This window comes from Nerophis ophidion, linkage group LG14 (assembly GCF_033978795.1).
Source record: "Nerophis ophidion isolate RoL-2023_Sa linkage group LG14, RoL_Noph_v1.0, whole genome shotgun sequence".
Taxonomy (NCBI): domain Eukaryota; kingdom Metazoa; phylum Chordata; class Actinopteri; order Syngnathiformes; family Syngnathidae; genus Nerophis; species Nerophis ophidion.
Genome location: NC_084624.1, coordinates 2,439,080 through 2,452,765, shown reverse-complemented (window position 1 = coordinate 2,452,765; position 13,686 = coordinate 2,439,080). Strand labels below are relative to the sequence as shown.

Sequence of the window (13,686 nt, the reverse complement as noted above, 5' to 3'; positions counted from 1 at the left end):
GAAATGATGATGTCATGTTTGGGACAGGTGTGCTGCTGGTAGATTCAACCAATCTCTTACTTGTCGGTACAAAAACATTCTCGCCAAAAACCAACATCTTGTCCGTTACTCTCGGCAATTTCTCTGTCTCCCCCTCCTCCCAAGTCAAGAGTCTGGGTGTCATCCTGGACGACACACCCTCCTTTCAAGCCCACATAAACAACATTACCCGGTCTGCTTACTTTCATCTACGAAACCTTAATGGACTTCGCCCATCCCTTAGCTCACAAACTGCTGCCATATTAGTCCATAGCCTGGTCACCTCTCGCCTGGACTATTGTTTGGTCTCCCTCACAAGTCACTTCACAAACTTCAGCTTCTCCAGAACTTTGCAGCCCGGATAATCAGCAGAAGCCCTTCAATTCAGCACATCAGCCCTGTTCTGCAGCAACTACTTCACTGGCTACCTACAAACATGGTATCCACTTTAAAATAATTCTCCTGACTTTCAAAGCCATCCATAACGTCTCTCCGTCATATCTCTCTGACCCGCTCCATGTGGCCACGCCCTCACCTTCCCTAAGATCCTCTTCATCCATCCATCTCGCTGTCCCCTTATTGAAAGTGTCCACCATGGAGGCCCGAGCTTTCAGCCGCTCTGCCCCACATCTTTGGAACTCATTACCAGCAGACCTTCGTGACTTAGACTCAATATCCCTCTTCAAATCAAGACTCAAAACACAGCTATTCCTGACTGCTTATTCCTTGTAATCATCTTATCTTATCTATCTTTGTTGTTGGCGTTTTTATCCAATTTCATCTTATTGTTTTGAATTTGTACGCTGTCCTCGAGTGCCCAGAAATGCGCTTTATACCGTATTTTTCGGATCATAAATCGCAGTTTAATTCATAGTTTGGCCGGGGGTGCGACATATACTCCCGAGTGACTTATGTGTGAAATTATTAACACATTACCGTAAAATATCAAATATTATTTACCTCATTCACGTCAACCAATAAGAATTCGTCGGGGTAGGGTCATGGCAGAAATGCATTGTGGGTCATGAGATGCTAATTGCTTTATGCCATATGCTATATGCTACTGCCATAGCTATTAAAATAGATCATTTCAACGTTGGCGGTAACTTATATAAAGTGAAGAAAAATGGCGTTGAAAAGGAGATCATGTAGTGCAGATTACAGGCCTGATGTAGTGAAATATGCAGCAGAAAAGGACAAGAGGAAGCGGTGCATACTTTTGGAGTTGGCAGAGTTGTTTAGAAGCCACATCCAGGAAGAAGATTTATGGATTAGGAGTGAGAGATAGTTTGGTAAAGGTATAGCATGTTCTATATGTTATAGTTATTTGAATGACTCTTACCATAATATGTTGGGTTAACATAGCAGTTGCTTATTTATGCCTCATATAACCTACATTTATTCAGCCTGTTCTTCACTATTCTTTATTTAGTTTAAATTGCCTTTCAAATGTCTATTCTTGCTGTTGGATTTTATCACACAAATTTCCCCCCAAAAATGCGACTTATACTCCAGTGCGACGTATATATGTTTTTTTCCTTCTGTATTATGCATTTTCGGCCGGTGCGACGTATACTCCGGAGCGACTTATAATCCGCAAAATTCAGGAAGTAAAATGTATTATTATTATAGTGTGCATGTCTAAAGTTGCTCACATGCGCTCCACTGAATGCACAGAGAGTTTTTGCCTTTGTTCACACACAAAAAATTAAAGGGAACGTTAGTGGCGACCCTTCATTAGCGCTTTTTATCCATTGTGATCCATTTCACCAACACCCACAATACTGAAAATCTAAAAGAGTTTCTTTAGAGCAGAACTTCCTCTGTCTTCAGGTAAACTCTGCAGGGCTTTGCAAGTTCTTTTACACTGCATGAATCTGTGCAACATTTTCCTGTTTGCAAGTTGCCTGTCCTTAAGTGTTTGTGCCATCTCATGCTTACCAAAGATGACTAAAGCTTTCTACCAGTTCCAGTTTGAACTATTTAGATGTATTCAGTGTTTGTTGTGTAAATCTAATACACTGCCAAAACGCTGTGAGCGAGTGTGCTCGCAACCTGTGAACGTCCTGGGGGCTAAACCCCCCTGTTTTGCAAAGCTAATGGAGCCCCGTATTCAGCTCGTCACATTCACGGCCTCACAGACAGTTGTGAATCACAGATACCACACAACTTATAAAGGGGAACTGCACTTTTTCTGTAATTTTGCCTATCGTTCACAATCATTATAAAAGAGATGACAGATTGATTTTTTGATGCATTCTAAATATTAAATAAAACAAGCGCTTTTTGTGTTGTTCTAATTCCAGGTCCTAAATGGCTGTCAAAGTGTCCCAATTTGTCAGATTGTATCTTCCGCCTTCTACTTGTCAGGTGAGAGGCATGATTTTTGATCTACAACAAACTTCCAGGGAGCAAGGAAGCAAGGAAGCAGCAGACCACTCGGTGATGTAAACATATGGACACACCAGGCGCTCTCTTGTGGCAGAAAAAATACAAAAAAAGCAACATAAGAAAATCATCTTTATGTTTTTACTAAATTTTTTTTAAGTTAGCCATGGCCAAATTAAGAAAATGATATCATTTATCTTGCTTCCTAAAACTGTTGTTTTTTAAGAATCTATGTTTTTCAGATTTTGTAAGTACAAGGAATAGAATTTGGAGAGTGAAGGATAGAAAAGGGTGTGGCCTACCTCCAGCTGGTGACTGGCCACTAGGAACACGCGGCCTTTGAAGTTGGACTTCCACCTGGATTCGGTCCACGTGGAGTAGTCTTTGGAGGCGTACTCTCGCAATTCAAAGGCGGGCGACACTGCCGTGGAACGGTGTATGGTGGAGCGCACGCAGAAACCTTCCCTCTCCGTGCTGTTGGGCCGCACTGCTCCTTGGACCCACGAGTACTTGTACAGCTGAGGGGAGGAGGACGACAGTCAGCTTTTAGACCACAGCGGGGCGCTCAGGAGTGCAATGAGGGCGTTTGCTCACGTGTTTGGTCTCGCTGTCGCTCTCGTTTTCGCGCTGCTTCTGGCAGTCGTCCTGGGTGACGTTGACCACGCTGCCCGTTAGGTTGGCCAGCACGTGCTCTACCAGGTGGGTCGGCTCACTCAACTGGTTTTCCACGCCAACATAAAAGTTGGTGGGCCTATTCTCTGGCGGACATAATCAAGAAGGACAAAGTATTGTTGGTTATAGAGCTGGGCGATATGGCCTTTTTTTCATATCTTGATATTTTAAGGCCATGTCACGATACACCATATTTATCTCAATATTTTTGCCTCAGCCTTGAATGAACACTTGATGCATATAATGACAGCAGTATGATGATTCTATGTGTCTACATTCAAACATTCTTCTTCATACTGCATTCATATATGCTACTTTTAAACTTTCATGCAGAGAGGGAAATCACAACTAAAACTGTATTTATTAAACAGTTATTAAGCAGTGGCACAAACATTCATGTCATTTCCAAACAGAAAGTGCAAGATTGTCAGAGACATTTTAAAACAAGCTATGAGTGCACTTTTGTGCATGATGTCACTAAGATGACATAACAAAACACTAAATTAAAGTTCACTTTTTGTACAGAATGCCACTACAATAGTTTAAAACAAATAAAGTGCACTTTTGTGCATGATGTCACACAAGATATTTCAATAACTGTCACATAAAAATGAGCTGCATAACAGGAAATCAAATAGTGTATGTCCTTCGCTATGTGGTAGGTTCCTGCAGATGTTATCTCCTGTTGTTGACTCTTTGTTTCATAAGTTGTTGATGTGGAAATGGTTGCCTCGGCATTTTGTTGGTGTGGCGCCGAACGGAGATGTTGACATGCAGACTTTTCAAAAGACGCTACATATTAACAGTAATGTTACTTTTTGTAGCAACGCTTTTGCCCCACACTTGACAAATTAGGGTTGTCTGTTCGACATATTACCACTTGAAGCCAAATCACCGCCAGACGATGGACCCCCTGCTGTTTTTCTTGGGAATTAATTCTTTCTTCATTTGTTACCAGATTGGCACCTTCTTTCTCTCGCACCACAGCTAACATTACCCGCTACCTCTCTGCTCTGCGAGGGTGTATCCGTATGTGACGTATGTAAGAAGGTGCGCTTGTTTTACGTCTCTGTGAGAAGGAGAGGCGTTAAAGAGTGAGAAGAGCCTGTAGTGTAATGCCTGCAGCCAAAAGCAACTGCGTGAGAAGGTATACTCCAACATCGCACAGAGACAGCGAGATATATTGCCCAGCCCTAGTTGGTTATATACCCTTAGCTTATGTTTTTCGCCCCCTGGTGGCTAGCTGACTGTTGGTTGTGAGAGTGCTTTATTTGATATGCAGCAGCGCTTGCTTTTAGATGTTTATATCACCGATCAGCCTCATTTAATCAGAGCAACCAAAATCCTGGTCGTGACTAAAATGTAATTATTTGAACGGCACTAGTCAAAACATTTGACTATTTGACCGGCCTGTCTAAATTGTAACATATATGATATTTGTTTCCCAAAACACAAAGATAACTTAGAGGGATGGAGCATTATTTATGAGGGTAAAAAAAGATCATTTGAGGTTACAAATGTATTTCTATTCAACTCACTGAGAGAGCTAGCTGAAGTGACCATCTGCTGCAGCCAGGTGTTGTTTGACTGGACAAGGAAACTGTAAAGGATGTAGTTCACCTGAAGTTGCAGAAAACAAAAAAACATTGGTTATTGTACGTGTTTTTTTAAAGGATGAAACAAATGAAAGGTTTACTATTCGTGCGTCTGCGTTGATGGTGCTCAGCCGGGACTGATCTCCTCCGGCCTGTTTGTAGAGAGCTCGAGCAACCACGGTGGCCACCTCTGCCAGCGCCTGATGAGATCCACAAGGCCATTAGTCAACTGTGTCACACACCACCATCTTCCACCAGGACAGCGCCGTCAAAGTGTGTGCGTGGTGGAGTTAAGTGGGGATGTCATATTATTTATATTTTTTACACAGAATTAATTGAGTGAATACATATTTTTTTACTCTGCCTGATGTAAAAATGAAACTGTTACTGATTACCACAAGTTATTCTATTTATTTTTCAGTGTTTCTTTAAGACATAAATGACTCTAGTTCGCTGTCATGTCTGTTATCTGTTTTTTTCTGAAAAATTTAACAACTGAATATCTTCAAGGTCTTACAGGAGTTGTATAATCATATTTAAGTGAATAATGACATGTTAAATGATTATTTAAATTCATAGTCTGGCCACTTGGTATTGAATTTCTTTTTTTTGTTAGCGTAAAACAAAACCAAATTATTCAGGGGATTTATTTAGATATTTTAAACTCATCTTTAAAAATTCAAAAACCTAATTAGGTTTTACAGGTGTTTTAAAAAGCTGGTTTCAACCAAATCAATGCAAGACTAAGTTTTTTAGTGCATGTAAAGATAGCAAGTGTGTGTGCATAGCGCGCTGACTTTGGGTTAAGTGGGAGCCAAGGGCCTTATTAGAGAGTCTGGACTATGGGGGCCCTGAATTTGGTGTCACTCCCTTGCACCAGCGTATTATTTTAAAGTCCTACTGAAATGTAACCTATTTTAGTGTTTTATGTATTATATTAAAGTCCTACTGAAATTTAACCTATTTTAGTGTTTTATGTATTATATTAAAGTCCTACTGAAATGTAACCTATTTTAGTGTTTTATGTATTATATTAAAGGCCTACTGAAAGCCACTACTAGCGACCACGCAGTCTGATAGTTTATATATCAATGATGAAATATTAACATTGCAACACATGCCAATACGCCCGCTTTAGTTTACTAAATTGCAATTTTAAATTTCCCGCGAAGTGTCCTGTTGAAAACGTCGCGGTATGATGACACGTGCGTTTGACGTTACCAGTTGTAGCGGACATTGTTTCCCAGCCCGATCCCAGCTATAAGAAGTCAAAGTAGAAAGATGGAGGTGGGAAGATTTGAGCTTTTAGCAACAGAAACACAGCCGGTGTTTCCTTGTTTAAAATTCACAAAGGTGAAGCTTTACTACGGAACAGAGCGGTCAAGCGAACATGGATCCCGACCACATGTCAACCGGCAGCTTTCGGTGAGAAAATTGTGGAAATAAGTTGGCTCTTACCGTAGCTATGAGCGGAGCTTGCGTCCTCCTGCAGCTGCGTACTATTACCTCCTCCCACGGGAGACACTGGCAGTCGCCACACCCATCTGACTTTCAGGTACTGTACCATATAATCTCACTGAAACACTAACACAATAGGCAGATAAGGGATTTTCCAGAATTATCCTAGTAAATGTGTTTAATAACATCTGAATCGCTCTCACTGCCCTCGCCTTTTTTATTGTAACTTTTTTTTGTAGTCCTTCACTCTCACTATCCTCATCCATGAATCTTTCATCCTCGCTGAAATTAATGGGAAAATTGTCGCTTTCTCGGTCCGAAACGCTCTAGCTGCTGGTGGTCATGATTGTAAACAATGTGATGATGCGAGGAGCTCTACAACCAGTGACGTCACGCGCACATCGTCTGCTACTTCCGGTACAGGCAAGGCTTTTTTATTGGCGACTAAATGTTGCGAACTTTATGGTGGATGTTCTCTACTAAATCCTTTCAGCACAAATATGGCAATATGGCGAGATGATGAAGTATGACACATAGAATGGAGCTGCTATCCCCGTTTAAATAAGAACATCTCATTTCAGTAGGCCTTTAATGTAAGCAGGGATGTACTAACCTTGGCTGTCTCCGTGATAAACTCCAGCTGCTCTTCTTGGGTCATGTTCTGCGGGTAGGACAGGCTCAAGTAGTCTGCATTGTCATACATGCTTTCGTAGAACCTGCAAAAACGTACGTCAGGAAGCAGGTATCCTCTAAAAGCCGCTAACCAACGTGATGCTTTACTTGTTGCTGAAAGCCGACTGGTGGTCTTGGATGACAACGCCCGGGATGGGCCGGGACCGCAAGAAGCGCTGGAAGGACGAGGGCGGCAGCGGCTGTGAGAAGTTGGGCTCGCTCACAGAGACGTTTAAACCCATCACAGACGACTGCAGGTTTTCTACCAGCGTCTTCACCTACAACACAAACGGCAAGACAACCTCAGTGGTCCAGTTGGGAGTAAAATGGTTTCCTTTGTAAAGGACAGAAAAAATCTGGTGAGAAAACACCAACCTCATCATCGACACTGGTGTTCCTCCTGGAAACCGGATCTGAGTGGAGCCACAGTCTGGAGTTGGCTCGCAGGCCCACCTAAACGGAGCACATTCACATGACTTTTACAGTTTTTGTTGAATCCAGAGGCGCATGGGAACAACTGTACGCAATATTCATTTTGGACTAGAACACACTACTGTTTAGAAACCAGAAAAATAACTTACTGTAACATAGGAATGGATCTTGTGGCTCAGTAAAGGTCAATCAATAAAATGATTCAAAATAGGAGTGCACAATACATTTCGCACGTATAATTATCAGGCAGTTATGAGTAATTATGACATCAAACTGACAATTAAAAAAAAAACTCTCCAATGAGGCAAGATTAGCCAGCAACATTGGTTAGTGTGACACATTTACGCACAGCACTCCTTTTCTCCTACTTTGCAGGAAGCAGGCAGGGCTGAATAATCAATACAAAAAATTACTTTGATGATTTTTTTCCAGCATCAATAAATCATCACGTCAGTCAGTACGTGTTTGTTTTCTTCAACTGTTGCTTCCAAACAGGGTTAAAGAGGTTGCACTCCGTTTATTGCTTACAGCGCCCGAGCGCGTTTGTTCAATAGCAGAATGAAATAATTTCTGTGCTTGCAAAACCTGTCCTCAAAATCTGCCTATGCGACCTCAAAATCAAGATACAAATATAATACAATGGTAAACCACTCTTTACACAAAGTTATGAATGTTAAAATGTTACTTGAAACATTGTCTTTGGTGTAGCACTAACAGCAAGTGGCACACATGATGTATAATTAGAATTGTAACTTATGCAAATTATCATGACCATACCAATGCTCTCTTCATTAAATTAAAAACATTAAAACGATCTTGTTGACCTCAATACTACTATTATGGCTTTCAAAGCTCATAACCACATGCTGCCTGGGTGTCTACAAGTGAGATTTAAACCCAGAGAGAATCCCTATGATCTCAGAGGTTCAGCTTTCTTTCAGAAAGCAAAAATAAAAACAAGCTTAAAAAGTAGATGTGTTTCTGTTAGAGGAGTTCAACTGTGGAACAGCTTGGATGATTCCTTCAAATGTTCCAGTTCCATTCACACATTTAAAAAACACTTTAAGACCAATGTCTTGAAAAAATATATCACTCTTGAATTAACATTGTAGTTAATACTATCATTAATGTTAATTACAAATTAAACATGAGATATAAATAATAATAGAAGTACAATTGTTTGTATATATAATTAGTGTAAAGGTCTATATGTACACAGGGATATTTCACATGCCTGTACTGTGTATAAAATTGAACTATGTTCAAGTTGTTTATAATGTTGTTTATAATGTGTATTTATAATTAGTTTTGCAAAGGACATTTTATAATTTTCGGAAGTTTATTTTGTACTTGAAATTATTTACAGGGTTAGGCACAATAAGTGTTTAACTTCAGCCTAAACCCTTTCGGTCTGTAACATTTTTTTATTTTCAATCTATGAATGTACAACTTTTATTTTCAATCTATGAATGTACAACTTTTATTTTCAATCTATGAATGTACAACTGTTTGTTTGCTTTGTTGACCATTGACCGAAGAACAATAAACTTGAAATAATCATGTGTGTGTGTCGCCTGGACCTACCTGTCCAACCTCCAGAAGGGAGTGAACATTGTCCAGGTCCACAACAAACTGTTGCTTCTCCATGTCGTACACCATCCTGGAACTGCCAATGTAGTCAAAAGTTTCCTGCGAGACATCAAGCATGATTTCAAGTGCTTCTTAATTTTTAAAGACAAAATGAAACAGACTGACCCCTTGGAAGAAAGTGTAAAGGATGGTGCGGTTGAGCGAGGTGTCCTGGGTAGCGTTGCGCAGAGCATGAGCGGCCGCCAGCAGAGCGATGAAGCCAGAGGCCGCGCTCTGCGCTCCGGGAGCCACGTCGTAAAAAAACGATCGGCTGTCCAGCTGTGCAGGAAAAAGGAGATATATGCAAATGTCATGGAGTCACATAATTAGATCGATTATTAGCTTTCAACGTGCAATTACAGCAAATGGGAAAGTCAAGAGCAAATGTTCTGCTTCATACAACTATTGACACTGGTGCAGTCTGAGAAATAACATGCATTACAGCAAAATATAGCATCAAATCACACACAAAACAACAGTTGTTAAGTTACTGTGTCTCTAAAACAATGTTTTGATGCTCCTGCTTATTTTCCAATGAGTAGAAAAGTAACACTACACTACTAGCATTTTAAGATGGATTAAAAATGGATAAATGGTATAATGTCATACTGCGGAAAAATTCCAGACGATGAGAAATAGATTTTTTTAATCATCGAAAAACCGTAATTTATTAATGCCTTTTAGGCAACACTGCTCATTTCCTGGAAGTGGAGTCGCAACGCACACATGCACGCACAATAGCGCCGTTTGGCTGGAGAGAACATGGCGGAAAGCAATTACCTGACCTTGTTCCGGCGATTTTACCTCCCAATAAACAGAGCTGATCGCTTTTTTTTCACTTCATTTCCCTCGCTTCAATTCTGTAGTGTAGAGTCTCGGTGTGGGTTTAAGAACGCACTGCCGTTAATGGATGGCGATAAGTAAGGACAATGTTGGAGACGCAAACATCTGTCCCACACCAAACGTATTCCAAGGATGACAAAAATATGTAATGTCGCTTTCATTTTCTCAACACAGCATCTTTGACTCAGCTACTGTGACTGAGAGTCAATGACGTGAGGAGACATGCAGCAGGAGACAACCTTGAAGTATGTCCGTTTGTCTACTGGGATGCTCACTCGTACTTTCACTGCCAACTTTGTCAGGGCTCTAAAAACAGCAATACTAGCTCAAATGTTTGGTCATCTCATCAAATTAAACGAAGGCCCTGAAGTGTGAACACACCAATTTGTTAGTGAGTAACAAAGTTTGTGCATTCATTTCCAGAAGTATCACTCTTGTTTTGTTTTTTGGCCAAACTCTTTCACCAAACCACACGGTGTTGATGGAGAACAAAGCTTGTTTATTTCACCAAACCACATGGTGTTGATGGAGAACAAAGCTTGTTTATTTCACCAAACCACACGTTGTTGATGGAGAACAAAGCTTGTTTATTTCACCAAACCACATGGTGTTGATGGAAAACAAAGCTTGTTTATTTCACCAAACCACACGGTGTTGATGGAGAACAAAGCTTGTTTATTTCACCAAACCACACGGTGTTGATGGAGAACAAAGCTTGTTTATTTCACTAAACCACACGGTGTTGATGGAGAACAAAGCTTGTTTATTTCACCAAACCACACGGTGTTGAGGGAGAACAAAGCTTGTTTATTTCACCAAACCACATGGTGTTGATGGAAAACAAAGCTTGTTTATTTCACCAAACCACACGGTGTTGATGGAGAACAAAGCTTGTTTATTTCACCAAACCACACGGTGTTGATGGAGAACAAAGCTTGTTTATTTCACCAAACCACACGGTGTTGATGGAGAACAAAGCTTGTTTATTTCACCAAACCACACGGTGTTGATGGAGAACAAAGCTTGTTTATTTCACCAAACCACACGGTGTTGATGGAGAACAAAGCTTGTTTATTTCACCAAACCACACGGTGTTGATGGAGAACAAAGCTTGTTTATTTCACCAAACCACACGGTGTTGATGGAGAACAAAGCTTGTTTATTTCACCAAACCACATCGTGTTGATGGAGAACAAAGCTTGTTTATTCCACCAAACCACATGGTGTTGATGGAGAACAAAGCTTGTTTATTGGACTATATCTTTATTAGCCAAACTGCTTTGTGTTATATATATTGATATCAAAAAGCAAACACCATATGTTTACATTAACTGTGGGGTTATTAAGATATTACTTTCAAAACCATAAATGTGTCATAGCTTTTTGTTAATGTTTTATGATGTATACTTAAATACTATATATAATGTTTCTGCTCAAAGTCTTAATGGATATGTTCCGATACAAAATGTAAAAATAGAGATAAAGGCCTCATTTAATGAGAAAAAGCTGACAAGTTGATACTATTAATGAACACAAACACAAATATGTGTCTGTAAATATATGGATAATGTTTATCTAGAGTCTTTTTTTTATTAGACATTCCAAATGAAGTGATGGCGTTGACCAGCACTGCTATACATAACATCAAATAATTGTGAATACTATTTTGGTTATAATCAAGCAGCCCCAGGTGGAAGACTAGAGCTCAAATATGAACAATATTTTTATCTCTATGGACAAAAAGTGCAGTTATGTCTTACAGCCATCAGGTGCCATCTTACGTTTCCTTTAATCGTTTATCTCCATCCATCCATCCATCCATTTTCTACCGCTTGTCCCTCTGTCCATAAGGTGCCTGCTTTTACAATTTTCACATTCATTTTTATTTGTCATGTTATTTTGTTTCTGCATATCTCTTTGTTTATAATGCCTGTATTGCTTTCATAAGCAATCGATTGGAATTTGAATCGCGATTCTCACATTGTGCGATTCAGAATCGATTCTCTTTTTCTTTAAATCTATTTTTTTTATCAATCCAACAAAACAATACACAGCAATACCATAACAATGCAATCCAATTCCAAAAGCAAAGCTGAGCCAGCAACACTCAGAACTGCAATAAACCGAGCAATTGAGAGGAGACACAAACACCACACAGAACAAACCAAAAGTAGTGAATATTATCAACAACAGTATCAATATTAGTTATCATTTCAGCATAGCAGTGATTAAAAATCCCTCATTGACATTATCATTAGACATTTATAAAAATAAAAAAAAGAACAATAGTGTCACAGTGGCTTACACTTGCATGGCATCTCATAAGCTGGACAACACACTGTGTCCAATGTTTTCACAAAGATAAAATAAGTCATGTTTTTGCTTCCTTTAATAGTTCAAACAAATTGACATTATTGCAATCAGTTGATAAAACATTGTCCTTTACAATTATAAAAGCTTTTTTAAAAACATCTACTACTCTGCTAGCATGTCAGCAGACTGGGGTAGATCCTGCTGACATCTATGTATTGAATGAATACACAATCCTTTTGAATCGGGGGAAAAATCATTTTTGAACCGAGAATCGTGTTGAATTGAAAAAAAAAAAAATCGATTTTGAATCGAATTGTGACCCCAAGAATTGATATTGGATTGAATCTTTGGACACCCAAAGATTCGCAGCCCTAATAAGCACATTACATTTCTACTTGAGGTACACGAAACGCAGTGTTCTTATCTACAATATTGTTTCTTCTACAAAATAAATAATTTTGAATGTGATGTTTTTTTCTTATATACATTTTGAGCACATTTAAAAATAGCGCAATATTAAAGACAATTGTGATCATTTTGGTCACAATAACCTTGAAGAGAAATGATCACCCCTCTCAACTTTATTCTCAATTCTCACCCGAGCGGCAGCAATGACGACACTCTCCGACATCTTGTGACCTTTGGCGGTGGCGTTGAGAGGCTTGCTGGCGGCCCAAACGTTAAAGTCGCCCAGTGGGTCGCACACAAACTCTGCAAGCGAAGATACAAGCGTGACTACTTGGTTAGGCATACCAGTCACTTCATTAGGTACACGGAGCTGTACCAAAAAAAAGACGATAATGTTGACTTGGCGAAAGAAAGTGAGGAAAATATGAGAAAGAGCGGTCAGTATGATGCATTGCAGTTGCAAATGTCATCCAGCTGACATGACATCAAGTACCGTTTGCGGTGTTCAAGCTGAACTTGTCGCTGATTTGGTTCCTCCTCATGCACGTGACAGTGTCAGTGACCGCATACATGTGTGAGTTGAGCTCCATGGCACACAGCGGGTAGTGGGGGGTGCTGCCGTTCAGCCAGCGGTTGTGGTCCATGTAACACTGGCAAGAAGTACAGGATCAACCTCAACTCCTGCCCGCATTGTCCTCAAGGGCTGAGGGGTTTGAAAATAATGTACCTGCCGGATGAGCTGGGTCTCGTTGTCGTCCTTCATGGAGAATATGGGGAAATCAAACTCCTCGTAGGACAAGCCATTTCCGAAAGGGTTCCACATGGTGACGTTGCAGTGAGCCATTGACGGACTATAGCTCTCGGAATAGACACCTGACAGGAATAAGATACATCAGGTATGGCTAGAGTTTTTCAAATTTGACCTGCAATTTAAGGAAAACAAAAATACAAGATATAATTGCCGCATCTCCTAAAATCAAAGAGCGCATGGTCTACAAAAGCAAATAGCTAGTGTTGGGGTGAAAAACAGCTGTGGCTGTTGATGTATGTTGATGTATGTTTTCATTATCTCCACAAGATGGCAGTAGCTGCATTTGAAGTATGATCTGACTCTACATGCGCTTTACAATGCTGCTACTAAACTGCTAGTGTGAAAATCATGCATGTTAACAATCAGCTCATCAGCGCTATTAATGCTGACCAAGCTTTTTGCTCCCTACTGCTAATACAACTTTGGTTCTGTTGATGCTGTGGTCTG

The 13,686-nt window shown here is 40.1% G+C and overlaps 1 protein-coding gene across 1 annotated transcript in view; it reads right to left on the bottom strand.

Moving 5' to 3' along the window:
* The window catches only part of ncstn (nicastrin), a 32,217-nt gene that overhangs the window by 5,566 nt on the left and 12,965 nt on the right, over positions 1-13,686 (bottom strand). The window contains exons 6-17 of the mRNA XM_061919570.1: positions 13,156-13,301; positions 12,922-13,078; positions 12,619-12,731; positions 8,991-9,143; positions 8,820-8,924; positions 7,179-7,256; positions 6,912-7,081; positions 6,745-6,847; positions 4,775-4,873; positions 4,617-4,698; positions 3,001-3,164; positions 2,709-2,924 (exon numbers count right to left, since the gene is read on the bottom strand). Of these exons, the coding sequence (XP_061775554.1) occupies positions 2,709-2,924; positions 3,001-3,164; positions 4,617-4,698; positions 4,775-4,873; positions 6,745-6,847; positions 6,912-7,081; positions 7,179-7,256; positions 8,820-8,924; positions 8,991-9,143; positions 12,619-12,731; positions 12,922-13,078; positions 13,156-13,301 (1,586 nt within the window). The remainder of the gene's footprint in view (positions 1-2,708; positions 2,925-3,000; positions 3,165-4,616; positions 4,699-4,774; positions 4,874-6,744; positions 6,848-6,911; positions 7,082-7,178; positions 7,257-8,819; positions 8,925-8,990; positions 9,144-12,618; positions 12,732-12,921; positions 13,079-13,155; positions 13,302-13,686) is intronic.